We start from the raw sequence: 21676 nt of genomic DNA, 5'->3' as shown, positions 1-21676 counted from the left end.
CCCACCAAAGCCACTCTATCACTCCCCCTCCTTAACTGGACAGGGGAGAGGAAAAAAAATAACAACAGGCTTGTGGGGTTGCAATAAGGACAGTGAGATCACTCAACATTTACCGTCACGGAAAAAAGAGACTCAACTACAGGAAAATGTAATTACCAATTAACTCAGAGAGGAGTAATGAGAAATAAAACCAAATCTTAAAACACCTTCCCCCCCACCCCTCCCTTCTTTCCCAGGCCTAGCTTTGATCCCAATTTCCCTCTCTCCTCCCCCCCAGCAGCGCAGGGGGGCGAACAGGGAATGGGGGTTGCGGTCAGTTCATCACTCCGTTGTTTTCTGCCGCTCCTTCCTCCACAGGGGGAGGACTCCTCACACGTTTCCCCTGCTCCAGTGTGGGGTCCCCCTCACGGAAGAAGGTCCTCCATGACCTCTCCAGCGTGAATCTTCCCACAGGTTCAGTCCTTCATGAACTGCTCCAACGTGGGTCTCCTCCATGGGGTGCAGTCCTTCAGGAACCGACTGCTCCAACGTGAGCCCCCCTCACGGGGTCTCTAGCAGCAAACCTGCTCCAGCGTGGGCTTCTCTCTCCACGGGCCACAGGTCCTGCCAGGAGCCTGCTCCGGTGCAGGCATCCCACGGGGTCACAGCTTCCTTCAAGTATCCACCTACTCCGGCGTGGGGGCCCTCCACGGGGTGTAGGCAGTTATCTGCTCCACCGCCCATGGGCTGCAGGGGAACAGCCTGCCTCACCATGGTCTTCACCACAGGCTGCAGAAGAACCGTTGCTCCGGCGCCTGGAGCATCTCCTCCCCCTCCTTCTTCACTGACCTTGGTGTCTGCGGGATGTTTCTCTCACATATTCTCACTCCTCTCACTCGCTGCAATTACTGCTGCACAACAACTTTTTCACTCTCTTAAATACGTTATCACAGAGGCGAAAAACACTGATTGGCTCGGCCTTGGCCAGCAGCGGGTCCGTCTTAAAGCCGGCTGGCATTGGCTATATCTGACATAGGGGAAACTTCTAGCAGCTTCATACAGAAGCCACCCCTGTAACCCCCTCGCTACCAAAACCTTGCCACGCAGACCTGTTACAGAGACAAAGAAGGAGACAAAGACGACGGCGATGAAGATGATGGCGGCGACAGTAAAGACGGTGGAGACAAAGGAGGAGACAAAGGAGGAGACAAAGGAGGAGGAGGAGACGACGGCAACAACGAAGGAGAAGGAGACGACGGCAACAATGAAGGAGAAGGAGATGACAGTGACAAAGAAGAAGACAGCGAGGAAGAATATGACAGCAACGAAGAATATGACAACGAAGACAGTGACGAATAATACGACAGCGAAGAAGGCGACAATGTCGATGACCACCACCACCACCACAAAGACAATGAGGACGAGGATGACAACGACGACAAAGATGACGAGAAGGACGATGACAAAGACAGTGGCAGTGATGATGACAGACAGCGACAGAGACGGCGACGGCAGAGATGACGACGGTGGCGGCAGAGACAACGACAGACAACAACAGCGGCGGAGACGACGGCGGCGGAGACGACGACAGAGATGATGACGACAGCAGTGACAAAAGAGACAGTGATGACAGCGACAGACAATGGCGGCAACAGACAAACGACGACGACAGACAAAGACGGCGGCGACAGACAAACGGCGGCGACAGACAAACGACGACGACAGACAAACGGCGGCGACAGACAAACGACGACGACAGACAAACGACGACGACAGACAAAGACAACGGTGACAGACTGTCTTGGTTTGAAAGACAGGTGTCTGTGGAGGAAGGCAGGAGCCTACCTTGAAATGGAAAGTGCAACCCCCTTCCCTCCAAATTATTATAATTTTGAAATTAATGGGCCTTCAGACAAAGATATGGGGAATAGGAATAACAGTTCGTTACTAATATATATATATATATATATATATATATATATATATATATAAAACACAAGGCAGGGAAAAACAAACAACCCACTGGTTTACACTGACAGAGTCAGAAATACAACCTGACACCCTGTTAGGGTGGCAGTAGCAGTCCGATAAGATGCTGGCTGCAGTCCTCCTGAAGCGATGGGTGTAGTTCTGTGGAAGCAGCAATCTTGTAAAAGGGTCTGGTCTTCCTCCGAAAGTCCAGTGGTAGGTAGGTAGCTCTTGTCCTCTGGAACTCCAGTGGGGGGAAAACTCCTCTGGGAATCCAGTGGAAGAAGGCTGCTAGGGTGTTCAAGATCTCAGTTTTTATTTGGCATGGACTGCTTGGCTCCTTCCCTCCGGGCGGAGCATCTCACAATGGGATGGGGAGTCCTGAGGCAGTTCCTTGATGGGCCATTAACAGGAGATAGTCCAGAGGGGGAAGGCAGGGAGCACCGCCCCACCTGGTCTCAACAGCTCCTGAAGATGGTAATAGAATCCTTTTTTTTCCTTTTGGCACATTTTACACTGTAACCTAGGACACAGACAAACTACGACGACAGACAATGACAACGGCAACAGACAATGACGACGACAGACGGCGGCGGCGGCGGCGACGACAGACGATGACAGACGACGATGGTGGCGACAACGACAGACGGCGATGGTGGCGACAACGACAGACAATGATGGTGGCGACAATGACAGACGACGATGGCGGCGACAATGACAGACAACGACAGATGACGATGACAGAGACGGCGACAACAGATGATGCCAGACAACGACAGACGACGGCAACGACGATGACGACAGATGAAGACAAGAGACGATGATGGCGGCGACAGAGACGACAGAGATGGCGGCAACGACAGACAGCGGCGGCGGCAACAACAAAGACACCTGTGAGGAAGAAGGGGGCGACAAGAGGACGACGAAAACAAAGACGCCCGCAACAAGAGGACAACGGTAGTGACAAAGACGACGCCGGCGACAAAGACGACGCTGGCGACAAGAGGACGACGGCAGCGACAAAGACGACGCCAATAAAGTTGACACTGACGACATCGGCAACAAAGACGAAGAAAGGAGGACATCGAAGAAGAAAGAAGGAGATGACGGCGACAAAGAAGAAGAAAGAAGGAGACGACGGCGACAAAGAAGAAGAAAGAAGGAGACGACGGCGACAAAGAAGAAGAAAGACAATGACGGCAACAAGAAGAAAGAAGATGACGGCGACAAAGAGGACAAGGACAGTGACAAAGAAGACGAGGACGGCGAAAAAGAAGACAACGACAGCGGCGGCAACAAAGAGGACAGCGGCGGCGACAAGAGGTCGACGGCAGTGACAAGAGGATAACGATGACAAAGGAGACAGTGACAAGATGAGGACAGCGACAAAGAAGGGGACAGCGTCGACAAAAACGACGAAAGACGATGATGACGGCACGGACAAGAAGACGACACCAGCGGTGACAAAGATGATGCCAGCGGCGACAAAGACGACGCCGGCGACAACTGTGGTGGGTTGACCCTGGCCAGATGCCAGGTGCCCACCAAAGCCGCTCTGTCACTCCCCCTCCTTAACTGGACAGGGGAGAGGAAAAAAAATAACAACAGGCTTGTGGGGTTGCAATAAGGACAGGGAGATCACTCAACATTTACCGTCACGGACAAAAGAGACTCGACTACAGGAAAATGTAATTTATTACCAATTAACTCAGAGAGGAGTAATGAGAAATAAAACCAAATCTTAAAACACCTTCCCCCCCACCCCTCCCTTCTTTCCCAGGCCTAGCTTTGATCCCAATTTCCCTCTCTCCTCCCCCCCAGCAGCGCAGGGGGGCGAACAGGGAATGGGGGTTGCGGTCAGTTCATCACTCCGTTGTTTTCTGCCGCTCCTTCCTCCGCAGGGGAAGGACTCCTCACACGTTTCCCCTGCTCCAGTGTGGGGTCCCCCTCACGGAAGAAGGTCCTCCATGACCTCTCCAGCGTGAGTCTTCCCACGGGTTCAGTCCTTCATGAACTGCTCCAACGTGGGTCTCCTCCATGGGGTGCAGTCCTTCAGAAACCGACTGCTCCAGCGTGAGCCCCCCTCACGGGGTCACTAGCAGCAAACCTGCTCCAGCGTGGGCTTCTCTCTCTCCACAGGCCACAGGTCCTGCCAGGAGCCTGCTCCGATGCAGGCATCCCACGGGGTCACAGCTTCCTTCAGGTATCCACCTACTGCGGCATGGGGGCCCTCCAAGGAGTGTAGGCAGTCATGTGCTCCACCGCCCATGGGCTGCAGGGGGACAGCCTGCCTCACCGTGGTCTTCACCACAGGCCGCAGGATGTTTCTCTCACATATTCTCACTCCTCTCACTCGCTGCGATTACTGCTGCACAACAACTTTTTCACTCTCTTAAATACGTTATCACAGAGGCGAAAAACACTGATTGGCTCGGCCTTGGCCAGCAGCGGGTCCGTCTTAAAGCTGGCTGGCATTTGCTATATCTGACATAGGGGAAACTTCTAGCAGCTTCGTACAGAAGCAACCCCTGTAACCCCCCCTGCTAGCAAAATCTTGCCATGTAGACCCTTTACAACAACAAAGACGACGACGACGACAAATATCGCGACAAAGATGATGATGACGGCGACAAAGACGACAGCAACAAAGATGACGACAGTGACAAAGACAATGATGACGCCGACAACAAAGTAGACTACAGCGACATAAGAAGACGGCGACAAGAGTACGGCGTCAAAGAAGGGGACGACAGCAACAGAAAAAGACGGCGACGGAAGACAGTGACGGCGATGGAAGACGGTGACGACAAGAGGAGGATGGCATCAAAGAAGGGGACGATAGTGATGGAAGGGGACGGACGACGGCATAGAAGAAGGGGACGAAAGCGACGGAAGCGGGCAGCAAGCCTGGAGTTCTTCCAAGCACAGGCTGTTGTGCACAAGCCAGAACCCCTGGGGAAACGGAGCCAAGGAAAGAGCAGGGCTCACTCTTGCTACAAAATTGCACTGGGCAAGAGAGCCTGAGAGAGCCAGGGCATGAGTGGTGACTGGGAGGTGCAAGAGCAGCCGGCAAGGACTGAGCCAAAAGGGCCCAGAGAAGCCCTAACAAGGGGCTGTGCTCAATGCTATGGAGGAAAAAAAGCAGGTCCCAGGGTCCACCATGAAGGCTTGCCCTGGGGTTCAAAAAGCTTCCTCCTCCCAGATGCGGGGCATGCAGGCCACCTTTGCAGAGCACGAGCAGCAGGCACCTGGCCAAAACAGCCTAAAGGAGTCCCGGCAAGAGGCCGTGCCCGGTGCTGCAGAGAAAGGCAAAAACCCCCCGGGGACACTTGCTAGTCCAACGTGGGGAAAAAAAGCTTTCCTCCCCCCTAGCTGCAAGGCACAAGTGACCACCTTTGTGGTGCATGAGCAGCAGGCAGTAACCTAGCCAAAATGGACCAGAGAAGCCCTGACAAGTAGCCATGCTCAGTGCTGCAGAGGAAGGCAAAAAAACCCTGGGGACCAGTGCCGATCTGCCCCAGGGGAAAATTCCTTCCTGACCCCAGTGCTGGCAATCAATTGGCTATTCCCTGAGCATGCGAGCAAGACCTGCCCCCTCATCCCACAGGCTGGGAGATGCCCAAGCCCTGCTCTCCTTCAACCTAGAGCCATCTCAGGCTTCTGACAGTGGCCTAATGCCCCCAGCCTGATCTACTTAATAATTCCACCAGCCCCTCAAGCTCTTTCTCTCAGCTGTGCTCGGGCTGCCCGCAGGCCAGCTCCGGCAGCAGACACAGCAGGGTGCTCCCTTTTATGCTGCCCCAGGGCATTGTGATATGGGGGTGACAGGGCCCCACATGCGCAGCCCCGCCCTCCGCCCCTCCACCCAGCATCCTTCAGAGGAAGGTCTTTGGGGTGCTGGCCCTGAGGCAGTCCCTGTGCCCAGGAGGCGCAGGGGCTGTCCCTGCCCTTGGTGGCCATGCACTGGGCACAGCTGCTGGGTATCCCTGACCTGTCCTCTGCCACTCAGCTCCCAAGGACAAACCCAGTGCTGCTGCTGCTCTTCTTTCGGGACATGGCAGAAACCAACTCTGCAGCCCAGAGATCCCCCCTATTAGCCGTCGCCTCTTTGCGCTGAAAAGGGTTAACCTTTACTGCTGGGTGTGCACAAAAACCTAGAGCAAATGATGGCAGACAACTTTCTGTCACAGAATTTCAAAAATAACTACGTTCAATTGTCTGCTATTATTTCAACTCATTTATCAGCTGCAGACAACCTACTTACTGTTCTGTAGCTCCCTGGATCATATCTAGAGCTTTTGAAAAAGAGAGATATAAAATTTACAATTGTCCAGTCACTTTCTACAACAACTTTTTTTAATGTGAAAATGCACATCAGCAGCAATTCAGCCACTTCACTAGTGTAAATGCAGCTTAGAATGTTTTACAAACAGAAGCATACAGGTCCTGTGCTAGCCACACATTTTGTGACCATTTCAAAGATTCCCATCCTGTTCAGTATGAAGAATGGCCTGGCACTACACTGCTGCCAGGAAAAGAAAACAATCAAGCAGAAATATAGCTATTTTCTTTTTCATGGTAGCCGTTCAAATAAGTGTTAATGAAGAAGCTGGGCTTTCAAAATCCTTAGTTTTCTTCAAGTTGAAAATCAAAGACTATTTTTGGCTTGTGGAAAATAATTTATTCATTGGGCTGAGTTCATAAGCATGATAGAAACATCACCATGATGATAAACTCATGAAAAATGAAAGTTTATCACCACCTTTGGAAGGCACTTAGGATAAGCTCCTATTGTTGATGTCTACTCTCTGAGTCAAGATTACTGCAACCATGAAAGCGGCCTGGCATTTAAGAAACTACAGCTAAATGAGAGCCTCGGAAGTTGATCAGAAGCATTTTTAAATCCCACAGTATAGCTGGTGAGTTATTTAGTGCAAGACTTCAAATATTTCAAGTACAGTCTAAGCTTGGTATCAGAAGGAATGGAAATGTCAATTGCTTTTTGGGCCTATTCCTTTCCAAATAGTGTGAAAGTGGAAAAGGAGGGAATCAAGTGGAAAAGGAGGGATTGGGTCTAAATGTCTAACACAGATAAGAATAACTAGCTGAGCAGCCCTTAGGAAGGAAAGAAAATGTGCATAAGAGGTCTGAATAGCTTTGCACTGTATTAGAGGTTCTCCCTGACAAGGCTTTAGCATCTTTCTGGGCACCCAGAACAACCCCAAACTCCCATTCTTATGCTCCATTCCTCTGAAGCTCTGCTTTTGCCAGGAAACAAAACTTAGAGGGAACGAATTTCCAGGCCACAATGTGGTGAGCTATTCTGGTTCTATTTAACCATCTCAGGAAAAATTCACAGACTAATGCTGCTTCACTCGGCAGCAAGACTCAAAACTTCCCTCAGCCCCCAAGCCCGCTTGGCTCATTAATGCATTGCCTCCTGTTTTATTCAGCCTACCTCCCCTTCTGCTGGTATGGAAAGAAGATCCCTGGAATACTGTCTTTTCTTGACAACTTAATTTCTTGCTCTTGGTGGCACACACAGCAATTAATCTCTGATGGTTCCTCACTGGGGAAAATCTGATCCACTAGACTGCGGGTCCCACTCCCAAAAATCTCTCACTACTCAATCTTTCCAAAATTGTATTCTTCTTCCACAAGGAAACTGCCAAGCGAGAATATAATAAAAAAAGCCAGCTTCCACACATGCAGTGATACATAGACAAGGAGCGCTCCTGGTTTATCCATGGCGTGCTCTACTTTCTCCATTTATAACAGCTTTACTTCCGAAAGCTCTTGCTCACCAACTCACTTTCTCTTAAACACTGATACGGTGCTGCTGTTTCTAAGAAAGCCAAGCACTCTGCACGTTAAAGCTCTTTCTACAACAGCTTCTTCAAACTTTCGCGAATTAGAAAAGAAACACCACCACTGCTTGGACACACACTAGGCCACTGTGATCCAAACAGTAGAACTGGATGCACAATCTGAAACAGACACAGAGTGCTTGGCCTGCCACCACCACAAAGCAGCCTGAAGGCCACTTTTCCTTTTCATTGGCCTGAGACTCTGAATCCAACTTCCCTGGCGTCCAAGTTTACTACATTCACTCTCCCTGAAGTAAAGAGTTCTGCAACCTGACCTGTGTGTGCCTCTAGGAGCTGTGGCTCTCACAGAATCTGCCACCATCTAGGAAGAACGAAATCACACGTAAGTCATTTAGGACACCAGAGCTCACAGCACACATTTAGACTTACATACATCCCTGCTCAGGAAGTTGGTGGAGATCTACCTTACACAATATACTCCCGATACTGACGTTTGCCTCAGACTTCTAGGCAGCAGAAGAGCTACTGGCAACAATTCCATACAGTGTGTATACAGACCTATACACAATCACCTCCAGGTTTGACTTCAGAAGAACTAACTTGATATGCTAGCTTTAGACCACGGGCTAAGGCAGATTAAAAAAAAATCAAGTACAACACTTAGATTCAACAGCACGAGTAACAAAGAAAAAAACATCTACAGAACAAGGATAGTTGCCTGTGGGGAGAATATCTTAAAATCTACGGTAAAGTCATATTTGGCAAATTTCAATAGATCTGGTAAACATCAAAGATAAAGTTTAGCAGGATAATTCCACCAAGCACCATTAAAAGAAAAATGGGACCAGCAGGGTTACCAGTGAAAAACAATGCCAGGCCTAATAGCACTGATCTACCAGAAGCAATTTATTATGACACCAGAAATAGCTATTTTCACAGTGGATGCTTGAAATGAAAACTTTAAAGCTTCTTTAAGTCTTCAGCTATAGCAAAGTATTCAACCAGCCAGCCAAAATAGCTGAAGGGAAATAGGAAGGCCACATGTGGAACTAATTACTCATGTAGAGGCTATGACAAAGAACATTTCTCCAGACTTTTCATGGGGGCTTCACTTTCAGGAAGTAACTCTAATTACTGTTCAAGTCTCGGCAGCCTGCATGCCGCTGACAGTTCCAAGAAAAAATGAACCTATTTGCCCTTTTCTTGGTCTGAAATGCCAAAATAGAAAAGCACAACTAGAGTCATTAAAAAGAAAGAAAATAAGCACTGGCTTATTGCATTAGCTTCCCGAGCAGAATCCTTTTTATAAATTTGGTTTTCCAGCCTTCACAAAACAGCAAATTCTGCATCTACATTAACTCGCTCTCCGTTGGCTGCAGTGAAACTGTACATCTTGACTTTTTACAGCTTTTCCATACTGGGGCCCACTTCCTGCCCAGTTGAAGAAAAAAATCTGGCCTGAAGATGAAATGACTGCTTAACATTACACTAAAACATCTGGTACCATTTTATACACAGACCCATGTCTGAGAGCAGGCAATTCTAGCGGTCTCACCAGCGGCACAGTGCATACCCAAACCTCCCCAGGGTGACATCATCCCATATATGGACTCTCAGGCCCAGCCCTCCCCCTTTTCCTGGTCCTAAATTCATTGCCAGATCCCCAGTCTGCTGCAAATGTGCCACGTCAAGACTGGAAATCACAGCACTTCAGTGTGTTTCAGTGAGTGCTGCAGAGTGTGAGGGAGAGCCGAGCACAACCCGTGATGCAGGAAGGCAGTTTTTCCCCGAGACTAAAAGAGGATTTAAAATAAATAAATAGACGCGTCCGGAGATCCTGCTCCGTCGCCCCAGTGTTCAGACTACCTGTTCAGGACAATGCTGTTGTACAGTAGTCTGCACATTGGTTAGACTGGGCAAGGGAAAGCAGCGGCATGGACTATTGGGGACGCAAGTTGCTATTGCCAAGGAGAAGACAGTTATTGCTCCTTTCAGATCTCATATACAGTATTTTTCTTCACAGGTTTTGCACACTAGGGAATAAGAAACGCTAAGGGACACTGTGAAAAAGGAGGACTTCAGAATAAAGCGGGGAAGACATTCTGGTAAGGCCTACTTTGGAAGAACACCTGGCCTATGACCTGGCGAACCTAGGTGACTCCCCTCCCCCCTTCCTCCAGTCATCACTGCAAGAGAGATGGAGCTCTGATGGTTTACTAAAACCTATCCAAGAAATGAGAGAGGTATATTGCCTAGAGGTATACTACCTAGAGACGTGTACAAGAGTAAAGTCGGTCATTTCTTTTTTTTTTTTTTTTTTTTTTTTTTACTTTAAAATAAAGCTTCCCCCCCCAAACTAAAAAGGTAAATTTAATATTTTTTTTACTTGTATCAATCAGTAAAAATATTTAAGGAGTATATAATTTTTTTTAATGCAGAAAAGGCTTGCTAGAAGTATGTATTCTGAATAGATCCTGTTGTGAACTATGATCTGAAGATCAATTTTAAGAAATTATTTTCTCTTAAAGTAATAAACTATTAGAAAAGAATGCATGAATATTATTTTAAATTATTGTAAAATATATCACCTTTGGGACAACTGTACTTAGACTTTTATATGCAGCTGAAACTTCTTTGCAAGTAACCTATGCTATATGTGCTAATGAAAACTGAGAGGGAAACCATAGGAAAACTCTAACTACTCCATGCTAGGCTTCTGCCATATAGAATACAAAATCTTTGATTGTCAGGAGAAATTACCTCTGGAAGTTCAGAATGTGATGGGAAAAAAAAAACGAAACAATAAAAAAATAAAACGGAACAAACAGCTTTGCATCCCGATAGCTGTCTGGCCATTGCATATAAGTGATCAGCACCGATCGATTGCTGCCGCTCTCATGTATGCTTTGAATCGCTGATATTTCTTCTAACATTCAAAATGATAATTTACTTTGTCCTGAATCCCACTGATAAAAATGGAATTTGTAAACGAATGCAGAAGTTTGCTTTGGTGAATTTCCAGCTGTCCCGGTAGGGGAAAAAACCCCTCAGGCTGAATGAAATCCCCACGGACAAAATAATACAAAAAGTCTGGGCTGCAATTTGATACCAGCCGAACTCCAGAGTCAGGTCCCCTAAAGTTAACACTAGTAACAAACTACTGCAACCGGAATAAAATCCCATCTATATGGTGCTCATTATTGCCAGGAAGGCTTTGAATAGCTATACTACAAAAAGAATTAGCATAAATATGCAGCCATTAGTATTATAACCAGCCAATTTTGCAGAGTCCATGTTATATTTTAGACAGCCTTGATGCTGTACAATTTTTTTAAAAAAAATATGTATATTATTATTACCTTTTTTCATTGCTCCTTCAATAATCAACAGAAGTCCTATTGGGGAGAGATGGTCGTGTAGCATTAGTGTGACTGTGCCTATACTGGCTGTCTTAAAGCTTACAAAGCAAGAACTAGCACTGTCATTTCCCTTAGCCTCCCATCAAAGCTTATTGATTTTGACTAAAAGAATTCTTTTATCATGTATATGTACACTTATAGGTTATTCAACCTCTCTTTCTTTATTTCATGGAAGATTATTTTTAGGATTAAATTAGTGGGGTTTAACCCATTATAGCATGACTAGATGGAATTTTTATTGTCATTCTGCTTTAAAGTGGAGTTACACTCAGAGTTAAATATAGTTATTAATAGAAAATCTAAAGAGACAGGAAGAAATTAAAGGAATGGAACCAGACTCAAACTTGCATTAATATTTCTCAACCCTCTTTAAGTATGATAGCTGTTTTAAGCATAGCAAATCTGAAAAATTTTATGACTTAGATTTTGTTTAAGCGGTAGAAAAAATGTCTTCAAACCCTGTTAAGAAACTTGCTCAGTTATGCTTTCAAGAGGTACGTGATCATTTGCAAATATTTTTTCTATCTAATGCTTACTTGCATAGCTACTTTTATTTTTTTATAATTCTGATCTAGAAACTAAGAAAGGAAGTATTGTTATCCAGTCAATAAGAGGCTCTCAGTGAAAACACTGTTGAAGATAGCCTGCATTAACTTTTGCTAAATAAGCAAGGACAATGAAAACATATGGAAGTAGTGTTTCTCTTATCTCTAGTCCACTATTTGCATTAATCTTTATTTTAAATGACCTTTCTGGTTTTAGGAAGTGACTCCCCTCCCATACACCCATGACTCTTCAAAGTTGCATTTTTAGACTGTAAGGCTGAGAGCTAGGAGGCCCCCTTGGCATGGGGCTTGGAAAGGAGGCGGGGGGGCGGAGGGGGAATGCAGTGTGCAAAGCAACAGATAGGGAAAGAAAGGCTGTATTGTTAGGAATGAATAAGGAAGTATATCTACTTCGGCTCAGTAACCAAAACATTTTCGAAGTGAATTAAGTGATTCTGTGGTTCTTAAAACAGTGCTGTTTTAGTTGAAACAAGTTCTAGTTGATCATAATCATACAGAAAATATTTCCATAGTTAAAAAACAAAAGGCTTTAAATATGCATCTCAACAAACACAAGACAGCAGTATACAAATATTTCAGGGGAAAAAAAATGCAAACTCAACAAAAAACCCAAACATCACTTTTTGCTATGACTAAAAACATTAGCAGAATCCAACGTATACTAAGTCATGGTGAGAGTTCAGTAAAACCAGGACGATCTCAATGCTTAAGCCTGTTGCATGAACTAAATTATACAGTTCATATTACCAAAGAATGCACAAAACCAGGAAAAGCAAATTAAAGCAAATATGAACAATTTAAATACATGAGTGTTTCAATGTAAGGCACTTCACTTTCATTTTTACAGAGCATAATTTTTTTTTAGTACACTCAACGAAATTAAATAGAGAAGAGAAAGAAAAATACTTCAAACTTTTTCTATATATTCCTTTAATGCTAAAAAAAAAGGAAAAAAAAACAAAGAAGGGTTGGGGAAACTCACTTAACTTTACAGAAATAAATATAGATCAAATAAGCATACAAATGTGAAAAAACCTAGTTACTTCTAAAAAACCATGTCATTTGACATTTTTTTGCCTTGTCATTAAGTTGCATGTTATCTTCTCTATTACTGTTACCAGTGCTATTTAACGTATCTGTACTTTCAGAAGGGTAAAGGACTCTGCTATCCTCTCCATGCTCCTTGCCCCCCTTCCTGTACTATCACCATGCGTCCACAGACATTTCTGCAGACCACCCAAGTATCATTGCTATATAGAAAATACTACAACTAAAATACTTGTATAAAAATTCCAAACTTCTAAATACAATGTTAAATTATTACAATCTTCTAATAAAATCTGTTAAGCAGATTGGGAAATAAAACCTCCTAAATTTTAGTGTGTTTTTTTTAAATAATAAATTTTAATGAAAAGCATAACTTTACTTTTACTTGCAAAAGGCTTTGCTTCCTGAACAGTACTGTATTTAAAAAAAAAAAAAAAATCCTAATTGAAATAATATTAAGGGACACTTTTAAACCTACAAAAAGACAGGAAATGCCACAGTTAAGAATGAAACTTTCCTGAATAATGCTACTGTACTTCAGTACTGCATTTTATGTTGAATTACAGAACAGTATCTAAAAATAACAACCTGCCCTTAAATAAAAAGTCCTGATCACAGTTAGAGAGAATACAATTCAGATCCTTAACATAGGTTTTTGTAAATATAATATTGGCAATCATGAGATTTTTTTTTTTTTTTTTTTGTTACCAGTATTCTAAAATATTCTTAAGCCCATTACTGCCTCAATGAATCAACCAGATAGAGTACTCAAAAATGTTAAGCCCTTTTAGCAAATCAACTACAATTTGAAGGAATATCAGTTCTGGGATAAGAAACAAGTGGAGATAACTATCCAGTTGTTAGTAGTACCCAGTGAATTAACTGAAGGCAAAATACCTCCATTCAAAATGTAAAGCTCTTTGCTGATCCTTTGATGAATTCTCCTTGTGTACAGTTATTAGAAAGACTGCACAATCTTTCCACTTACAAGTTTTACTCCCAGCATAATTTTCCTGATAGCTGTTAATAGAAAACTTACTAATTAAAATGCATACTTTTGTTCTTCCAATCCTTTTATACTATAGGTTGCCAATGAATTTTACTGTATAATTCTTTGCTATTTCAAGAAGGATCCATAACACAGAAACCGAGACCTAATTTTCTCCCAGACTAAAGATCTTTGATTTCTTTAACAACTAAATGTAGACACTAAATTTTATGAACTCTATAAAACAAGCAGTGTTTTATATTTGTTTTAAAAGTACTTCTAATTTGCCGCTTTTGTTTTTCTTTAAAATGGTCAAGCGGGTGGGCAGACATGCCAACTTAAAGCATACATAAAATTTTACTGAAGAGCTACAAAAATTTAAAGAAGTGTATTATAAAGTCAAAGTAAGAATATTTAATGTCTTGGAATTAATTTTTCATGTTTGATTAGCTAGTCACGTTTTGTGCTTCATTCATTTTTTTAAGACATCTTATTCCATCTTGTTAGGTTCAAGGAAAATTTTATTCGTATAATTGATAAACTTAATTTGTACACTTCAACTTGTATATTAGCTAAAATGTAGCTTTTTCTTTACGGCAAAATAATGATTAGAGCTAGAACACCTGAATAATTACACATTAATTTATTATTAGTCTAATTTAAAACCTCAACACTATCCCTACCTTTAGCCTTTAGATATAATTCATCCCTTTTATAATCAGTTTTCAGGCTGGAACTTAAGTGTTTTGCTGCTATTCTGTATGGGATATATTTGAGAAGGGCTTGGAAGCACAAGTTTGTTGCTTACCTATGGAGGCACTAGCGAGCAACAGTGATTTAAGAACACCATTATAAAACAGAATCATTTAATCTGTATAGAAAAGTAATACAACTATTTTTTCCACTTTTAAGCTTCCAATGTGTTTGATACTTTTCGAAACAACACCCCAGCAATGTTGCAAATGTCATGGCTAAACTGGATTACAGTCTCTGTGTGTGTATTTTATATACAGGAAAGTTTAGCAAAGCAGCACGCCTTCTGATGTGAAATGATGCTATTTGCATGCTATTGATCTACAGCATAACCTACGTTTAACTGAAAAACTTACTGAAACTCTACAAAGTTATTTTGTTTCCTTACAAAGTACAGATTTTGGGAGAAAGCTAAATTTAAATAATATGCAAAGCAAAATACTAAAGAAATATCGTTACAAGCTTATAGCTTTAACATATTGGCAAAACAGTATAAAATGCAACCGGTTTTCTTTCCAGCACATTCCCTTTAACTGGGTTAACGTGCAAGTGGTTTCCTCCATTTATACAGAAAGATTTTTATTTTTAACATGGAAGATTATTGTACTTATCTGCTCTTAGAAAATATGTACTGTATAAACATATCCTTTATCTTGAACTTCAGAATTTCTGTGCTTCCAAGAAGAGCAAAAACATCTGGTTAAATTACTATGTGTGAGTACAATATGCAGGCAAAATCCTGTATGAATTGCATATAAAATAAACCATGGCTTCAATCCTTTTTGTTTCTCCAAATGTTCAGTGTGACCAGTCTGTTGAAATCATATCTCTGATATATGTCAGCACAATGATAACTGATGTACCGAAATGCTTCTTTTCTGAATAAAATCAAGTTCTGTTCTTGTTCTACAGCTCCCAATGTTTTAAAGTTTAATTCTGTTATGTGTGTTCCCCCCAAAGCCCCCCAACCTGGAATGGTACAAACTGTTGCACACCAGCGGTGATGGCTCCAAGGGACTGGCTGGACGGAGTTGTCATGTGTCTGCCTGTCTACACTTGCTGTGCAGAACATCCTCTCACCTGTACAGCAGGCACAGACAGGCAGTCGCATGACAACCCAGCCTGAGGGACAGCCGCCAGTGGGAAACCGCTCTGACACACCAGAGCATCTTCACCAACAGCTCCAGCCAAGAGTCACTCTGGATCTCAGACGGCCGGTCAGTAACCAAGCCGCGTACTGCAACCCACCTAGAGTCAAACCAACACTGCCTATAAAATACAATAAAACCCACTGCTGAAATTTTTACTGTGCTTTCTATAGTACTCTTTTCCTAATTGTTCTCATTAACTCATTAACAATAAGTTTTATTTATACGCAGCTTTGCGGCACCATTGTATGTTTCGTCCTCCCAATTACTTCTCAGGCATAACTCGAGCAACTCGCCTTATTAGATTACTGTCAGTATAAAAATCAGTAACATTCCTGCTAGCCACAGAAGCTGAGAGCAGCTTGTTGTGTAGCAAGTTAATACTATAAACAGACACAATGTTAAACCTTAGAGTAACTTCTCCCTTTTCCACTCTCTCAACTCCTCACTTATTTTTGTATCTCCCTCCCAAATCACATAGAATTTTACAATTGGGAATAAACTGTGCAATTATAATACAAACTGCAACACTGGATATTGCTAATACTGTCCTCTCCTATTGAAACAGAATGGAAATATTTTATTGGGAAACAAGACTGAAGTGGATTTTTTCAATAAATGTAATTTTCACAGTTTTAGAAGTTCTTCTCCTAGAGCCCAGCTTGGCATCCTTTGCACACCAATAATGCCAGTGAAATCTCTGGACGCTTTATAAAGAATAATTAAATCACATTCTCTGACCATGCCCTGTAAAAATGCTACACCATTTTACAAATCGCATCCTTCTGTTTACAGCAAAGAGCGTTTTGATTCACAAGCTAAAACGTGTTCCATATTCCCAAAGTCCCTTTTATCCTAATGTAGAAGTCACTAACTCACAAACTTCAAATTTGCAGGTTGACTCTCAAATGAACCTTAGCACAAAAGCTTATAGCTTTTCATGATACATAACAAAGCAGTAGCAACCAAGAGCTAAAATGCTCAGATTTAAATTTTTTTTTTGTGTGGGGTATGCCTTATAATACTTTGTCTAGTATTATATGGAATACTCTACAAAAGAAAACTATTACTTGTGAGGTCAATGAATGTGCTAATCTTGCACTTACCTAGAACAGCCTCAAAGTGGTACACAGTATTTTACTTGCTTGATTTTAAGCAAGTGGAAAAGCACAAAGTTGTGGCACTGGTCACGCAACAAAGTTGTGAACACAAGCAACTGTATGCAGGATCAGAAACTAATTCAGATTAGTATTTACGTAACTAATAGTAAATACTGCTTTACCCACACTGATCAAACATCAACTTGATATTTCCACAATTACTAGCCTAAAAAACATTCTTAGGCACCGATTCCCAATTCATCAAGCAATAAAATCCTATTTTATCTTTAAGCAGCAACAAAACCATGTCAAGAAACCAATCGTTTCTTTTGTGATACTAATATCATACAACAAATTTTGAAATCTTTTGCCAAAGTAACTTGCTTCAAAATGCATTCCACTGTGGACTCTTCACTATAAAAGCTGCAACTTACAAATATAGGAAATAATTTACGTCCTTCAAATGGCACTAGCAAGCAACCACTTGCATTCAGAGAGTGATTTTCTTCTCAGAGTACATTCCAGACTACAGCAAACGGGCTCAGCTTACACTAGAGGGGGGTACACAGCCTTAGAGGTCCCAGCAAGCACTCTGGCTTTGTAAAGTACATTGCCAGACCCCTCTGGTACAGAAGCTGCTACAACATTTCTTACTCAGGCATACAAGCGCAGGGGGAAAGAACTCATCACCGTGGCAGGAAAACAAGTGTGAGACCTGGCTTTCTGCATCTTCTCCAGCTGCGATGGAGATGCTCTTGCTACTGTGCAAGGATGGCAGGAGAGACTGGCGCAAGTGGGAGGCACAAGGGATCTGAACTCCCCACGACCTCACAGCGTGCACAGCCGAACTGAGCTCAGGCACAGTCCAGACACATAAACACGGGTATCACTTCACACATCACTGAAGACTACATATCTTACCAGGGTAGAAACACAACAGCATGCAGCCCTTTCAATAATCATCTGAGAACAGGATGTGACAACTACCAAAGCAAGCTGAAAGTGAGGAGAACATTTTAAGGAGATAAAATATAATTACAAAAATTGGAATTCAGCCAGGAAATAAAATATTTGCTTCTTTATTTTCAGAAGCCAGTAGTTCTGTTTCTGAAACAAGCCACTGGTCTTTTGATTAGCCTAATGGTCAAGCTGTGGCTTTGACCACCTTCAGAAAGTACCTAAAACAGAGCTCGCTAGTTTTTTAAGTCCTACTGAGAAAGACCCAGGGAAAAAAACAAAACAAAACAAAACAAACAAAAAACAACATAACTTTGTGAACTCTTTCCCAAGACAGAATAATCAAATTATACAGCAAATCTGTACTTAAGAAGGAAATCTTTCCATCAGCAAAGCATGGAATACTACGCTATTATCTTCCCTTACCACTCTAAGAAATTCCTGAGTGGTCTCCAGTGTTGGCCTAAATGAACTACTAGTGTTTTCATGACTCTCAAAACACATTTGTTTGGCAATTAAGAGACATTATTTTAAAATATGCATATGGAAATCAGACCATGGCCAATTCCCTCCATGTACTATTCTGAGATTCCCAGGTGACACTCTCTAGCACACTATCAAAACAACTTATTTTTAAAGTTGCATAGTAGAAGACCTTCTGTAAATATTTTCAGGAATTTTTGTATTGCACACCTGAAGATCAGACTCAAAAAAGCAACACCAAAACTACTTCAAAAACTGTCACGGCATACCTTAGATGCACCTCCAAGTGCTTGAGGTGGAACACAGCAAGGAGTGTTAATCTTGCCACATCACGTATTTTCGTTAGAGTTACTAGTACCTAATCCAAGACAAGTTCTAGTAGCTTCAGGATTTATCACAAAAACCAACCAACAGCTTCAAATTTTCAAACTCATAAAGGCATCTTTGCATTTCTTTTTAACTCAATTTTATGTCATTGCAATAAAATACTTCAAATTATATTTCAGTAATCTGAGAATAAAACTTCCCCTCTTGACACTTAGCACTTGGCTCCTCCACTCTGGCTGACAGGCACTCATTTTCCTGTTACAGTAAATACATTTGAATCCCTTTAAACCTTAAATAAAGGGGCAAGGGGCAAAATCTTGAAGATTAACCTAATTTGTACCTCAGTCTTAAGCTCTATCCCAAAATGGCTACTGACTCGGGGAAAAAAAATCACTACTGACCAGCGGAGTTTCCACCACCAGCAGTTACTGAAGTAACTACCTATGATAAGTACCACATGCTGGATTCGCAGGACTCAGCAGAGCTCAAGCCTACGTACGTGCATTGCAGTACCTCTCCCCAGTGGTTCTAGAAAATTGACTGCAGTAAAACACTAAGTTAGGTTAAACAGAATACGAATCGTCTGCACAGTCCCCATCAACCAACTCCCAGTTTCGTTGAGGTAAGCCAGTTTTTTATTATTACTTAGAATAAGATGGAAAGACTGGGTGATGTTTCAGCATTCATTTAAAACTCTCTCTTTACCTGTGCCTCTTCCATCCAATGAACTGATTCACCCTAAAAATCACTAAATTTTTGCTGAAAACATTTAACTTAAAAAAAAAAAATCTGAAAATAATAGGAACTTTTTTTTTTAATGTAGCCCAATTTTTCTACGAAAAGCAACAGAAACCTTAAAAAAAACACAAGGGCTTTACAGTAAAGCTGATAGTGGACATAATCTTATTTTAACCTTCAAAAATTAACAAGACTGCTGAGTTTTGGATAGAGTGTATCATTACCAACATTGTTGAAAAAATAATCAAACAGAACAGACAATCTGCCTAACGACACATTCAATAAAGTGAGCAACCTGGATGTCCCGTGTATCACAGAAACGCTTTTTCCAGTTCTCATATTACTCACCTCAGATTTAATGATCAGCAGTAGCATTTCGTAACAAGGTGCATTTTTTGTCAAATTTGAAAATCCATACCAACCTGGCTATGGAACGCTGCAGACAGCCTTTTCATCCTCTCAGAATATGAGGCCATAGAACAGTTGTTATCATTAAATCAACTGCTGTAGTTACTTTTAGAAGTAACTTTACATAGACAATTTACGATCAACTAACAGTAGATGTGCAAAAGCAGTGCAAACAGGCATAGGACAATAACCAGAACATTTCAAAAATGAAACAAAAGAAACAAACAAACAAAACCACCCCACACAACACCCTGTATTTATGTTATCAAAATTTCAATAGAATGAGGGTCAGAATTCTCCATTAATCAAAACCAGAAAATGTAAAGAACACAGGTAAAACCTTAAAACATTCTTTCAGTTCAAGTCTGTACAAGTCAATTTAATATTTTAAGCTGATATCAGAAGACTGAATAAATACCACTTTTTTTCCCCAAGCAGAAAAAAGTTCTTTATTCCTTACCTCATCATCTTTATACCAGGACAAGCTTTCTGCAGTTAGAACGAACCAGTATTCCTTGGATCCTCCTTTCATGATGCCAATGTTGTTGATGGTCAGCCAGCCTTTCCGGATGACCTGTGCAGAGGTGCAGTCAAGCACAAGTTTAGTTCAGTACTCACTTGATGTAACTCTGCTGCTGCATTCATTCCTTTAAATAAAAACTTGCTAAATAAAACAAGAACAGGTGCATTTTTTCAGTCTCTGGCCAATTCAAGAGTTCCTATCATTCAAGGAAAAAAATGTAAGAAAGTGAATATAGTGTTTTCAGTCAAAAGGTTCAAGAAAGAGAGAAGCCTAAGTGTTATCATGTTATACTTACGGCAAGTATGAGTGCATTGAGAATCATGTAAACCTGAAGACATTTATTTGCTTTACAATAACACATTGTAAAAGTCCATACAACTTTATATATGACTACTCTTGTTTTAGTCTAATTGTTAAAGTAATTTGTAAAACTGGATACTAGGAAAAGCACCTAAATTCTGGCAAAGCGAGTGGCTTCTGGCACACACTGGAAATTTTCAGAAGGGCTTGAATCAAGTGACAAAGTGGAGAGGCCTTCTACAGTTAAACCGAAATTAAGATAGGAAGCGGTAAGTAGAGGTATAGAGGGCTATTTTCCTCTCATAAAGCAGAAGAGGAAAAGAGGAAAACTAACATGGCAATAAAAATCAGGGGAAAAAATGGGCAAAGCAGAACTTTATAAAACGGATAGAAGCCAAAGATGAAAGAACAGATGGGAATAGCATACCTATAAATACTAACGCTAGGAGGCTACACCATGCAAAGAGAAAGAGGGAGAAAAGAAAACTTAAAAGGAATGAGAACTCCAGAGGTGAAGAAGAGAGAATGGTCAAGAGAACTGGTTTATGGATCATACAGAAACTTTCAATTTTACTGGAACATTTATTGTTTTCCAATACATGTATGAGAAAGCAAATGTGCCTTGCTATCATACTCTGAACAAGACAACAGAACTCTCCCCATCACATAAACGCAGGGAACCTCGGCCATTCTGTTTCTCCCCACAGTGACATCCTTTACTCGCCTATGAAGTATTGAGATGGAAAGAAGAAGGGCCCAGAGAAGCCCTTCAGAATTCCGTCAACAAGTGCCACAAGCATGGACTTGTGTGATCAAACATGAGTTTCCTCTTGCTTCCACAGAAATATAGGAGACTGTGATTCCTCTCATAGGGCTCTAACAAGACTAGTAACTCCAATATCAACAGATAGCCAGAGAAAAACATTGCTGAATATCTATTCCTTGTCATATATAGAAGTTTCAGAATTGGAATTCACTCTGATTCAGCATGCATGTTCATGTAAGCTCCCTGAAAAAACAGCTTTGGTATTGCACAGAGCAAGGGACTAAATTATACTTGATAAGTAAACCAAAGAAAGAGATCAGAAGGTTGCACCTGAAAAGCTGGTAAGAGTATTGGTAATGCACATAATCCAAGAGTATC

At 42.1% G+C, this 21676-nt stretch overlaps 1 protein-coding gene across 5 annotated transcripts in view; it reads right to left on the bottom strand.

Annotated features, from left to right (window-relative positions):
- The window catches only part of DNM3 (dynamin 3), a 190337-nt gene that overhangs the window by 108426 nt on the left and 60235 nt on the right, over positions 1-21676 (bottom strand). For all 5 annotated transcript variants that reach the window (XM_086462511.1, XM_086462510.1, XM_086462506.1 and 2 more), the window contains one exon: positions 20170-20283. In XM_086462511.1, coding sequence (XP_086318637.1) covers positions 20170-20283 — 114 coding nt within the window. The remainder of the gene's footprint in view (positions 1-20169; positions 20284-21676) is intronic.

Source organism: Leptosomus discolor, chromosome 3, assembly GCF_034619465.1.
Source record: "Leptosomus discolor isolate bLepDis1 chromosome 3, bLepDis1.hap2, whole genome shotgun sequence".
NCBI classification, from domain to species: Eukaryota; Metazoa; Chordata; class Aves; order Leptosomiformes; family Leptosomidae; genus Leptosomus; species Leptosomus discolor.
This window is presented reverse-complemented; position numbering and strand designations above follow the sequence as displayed.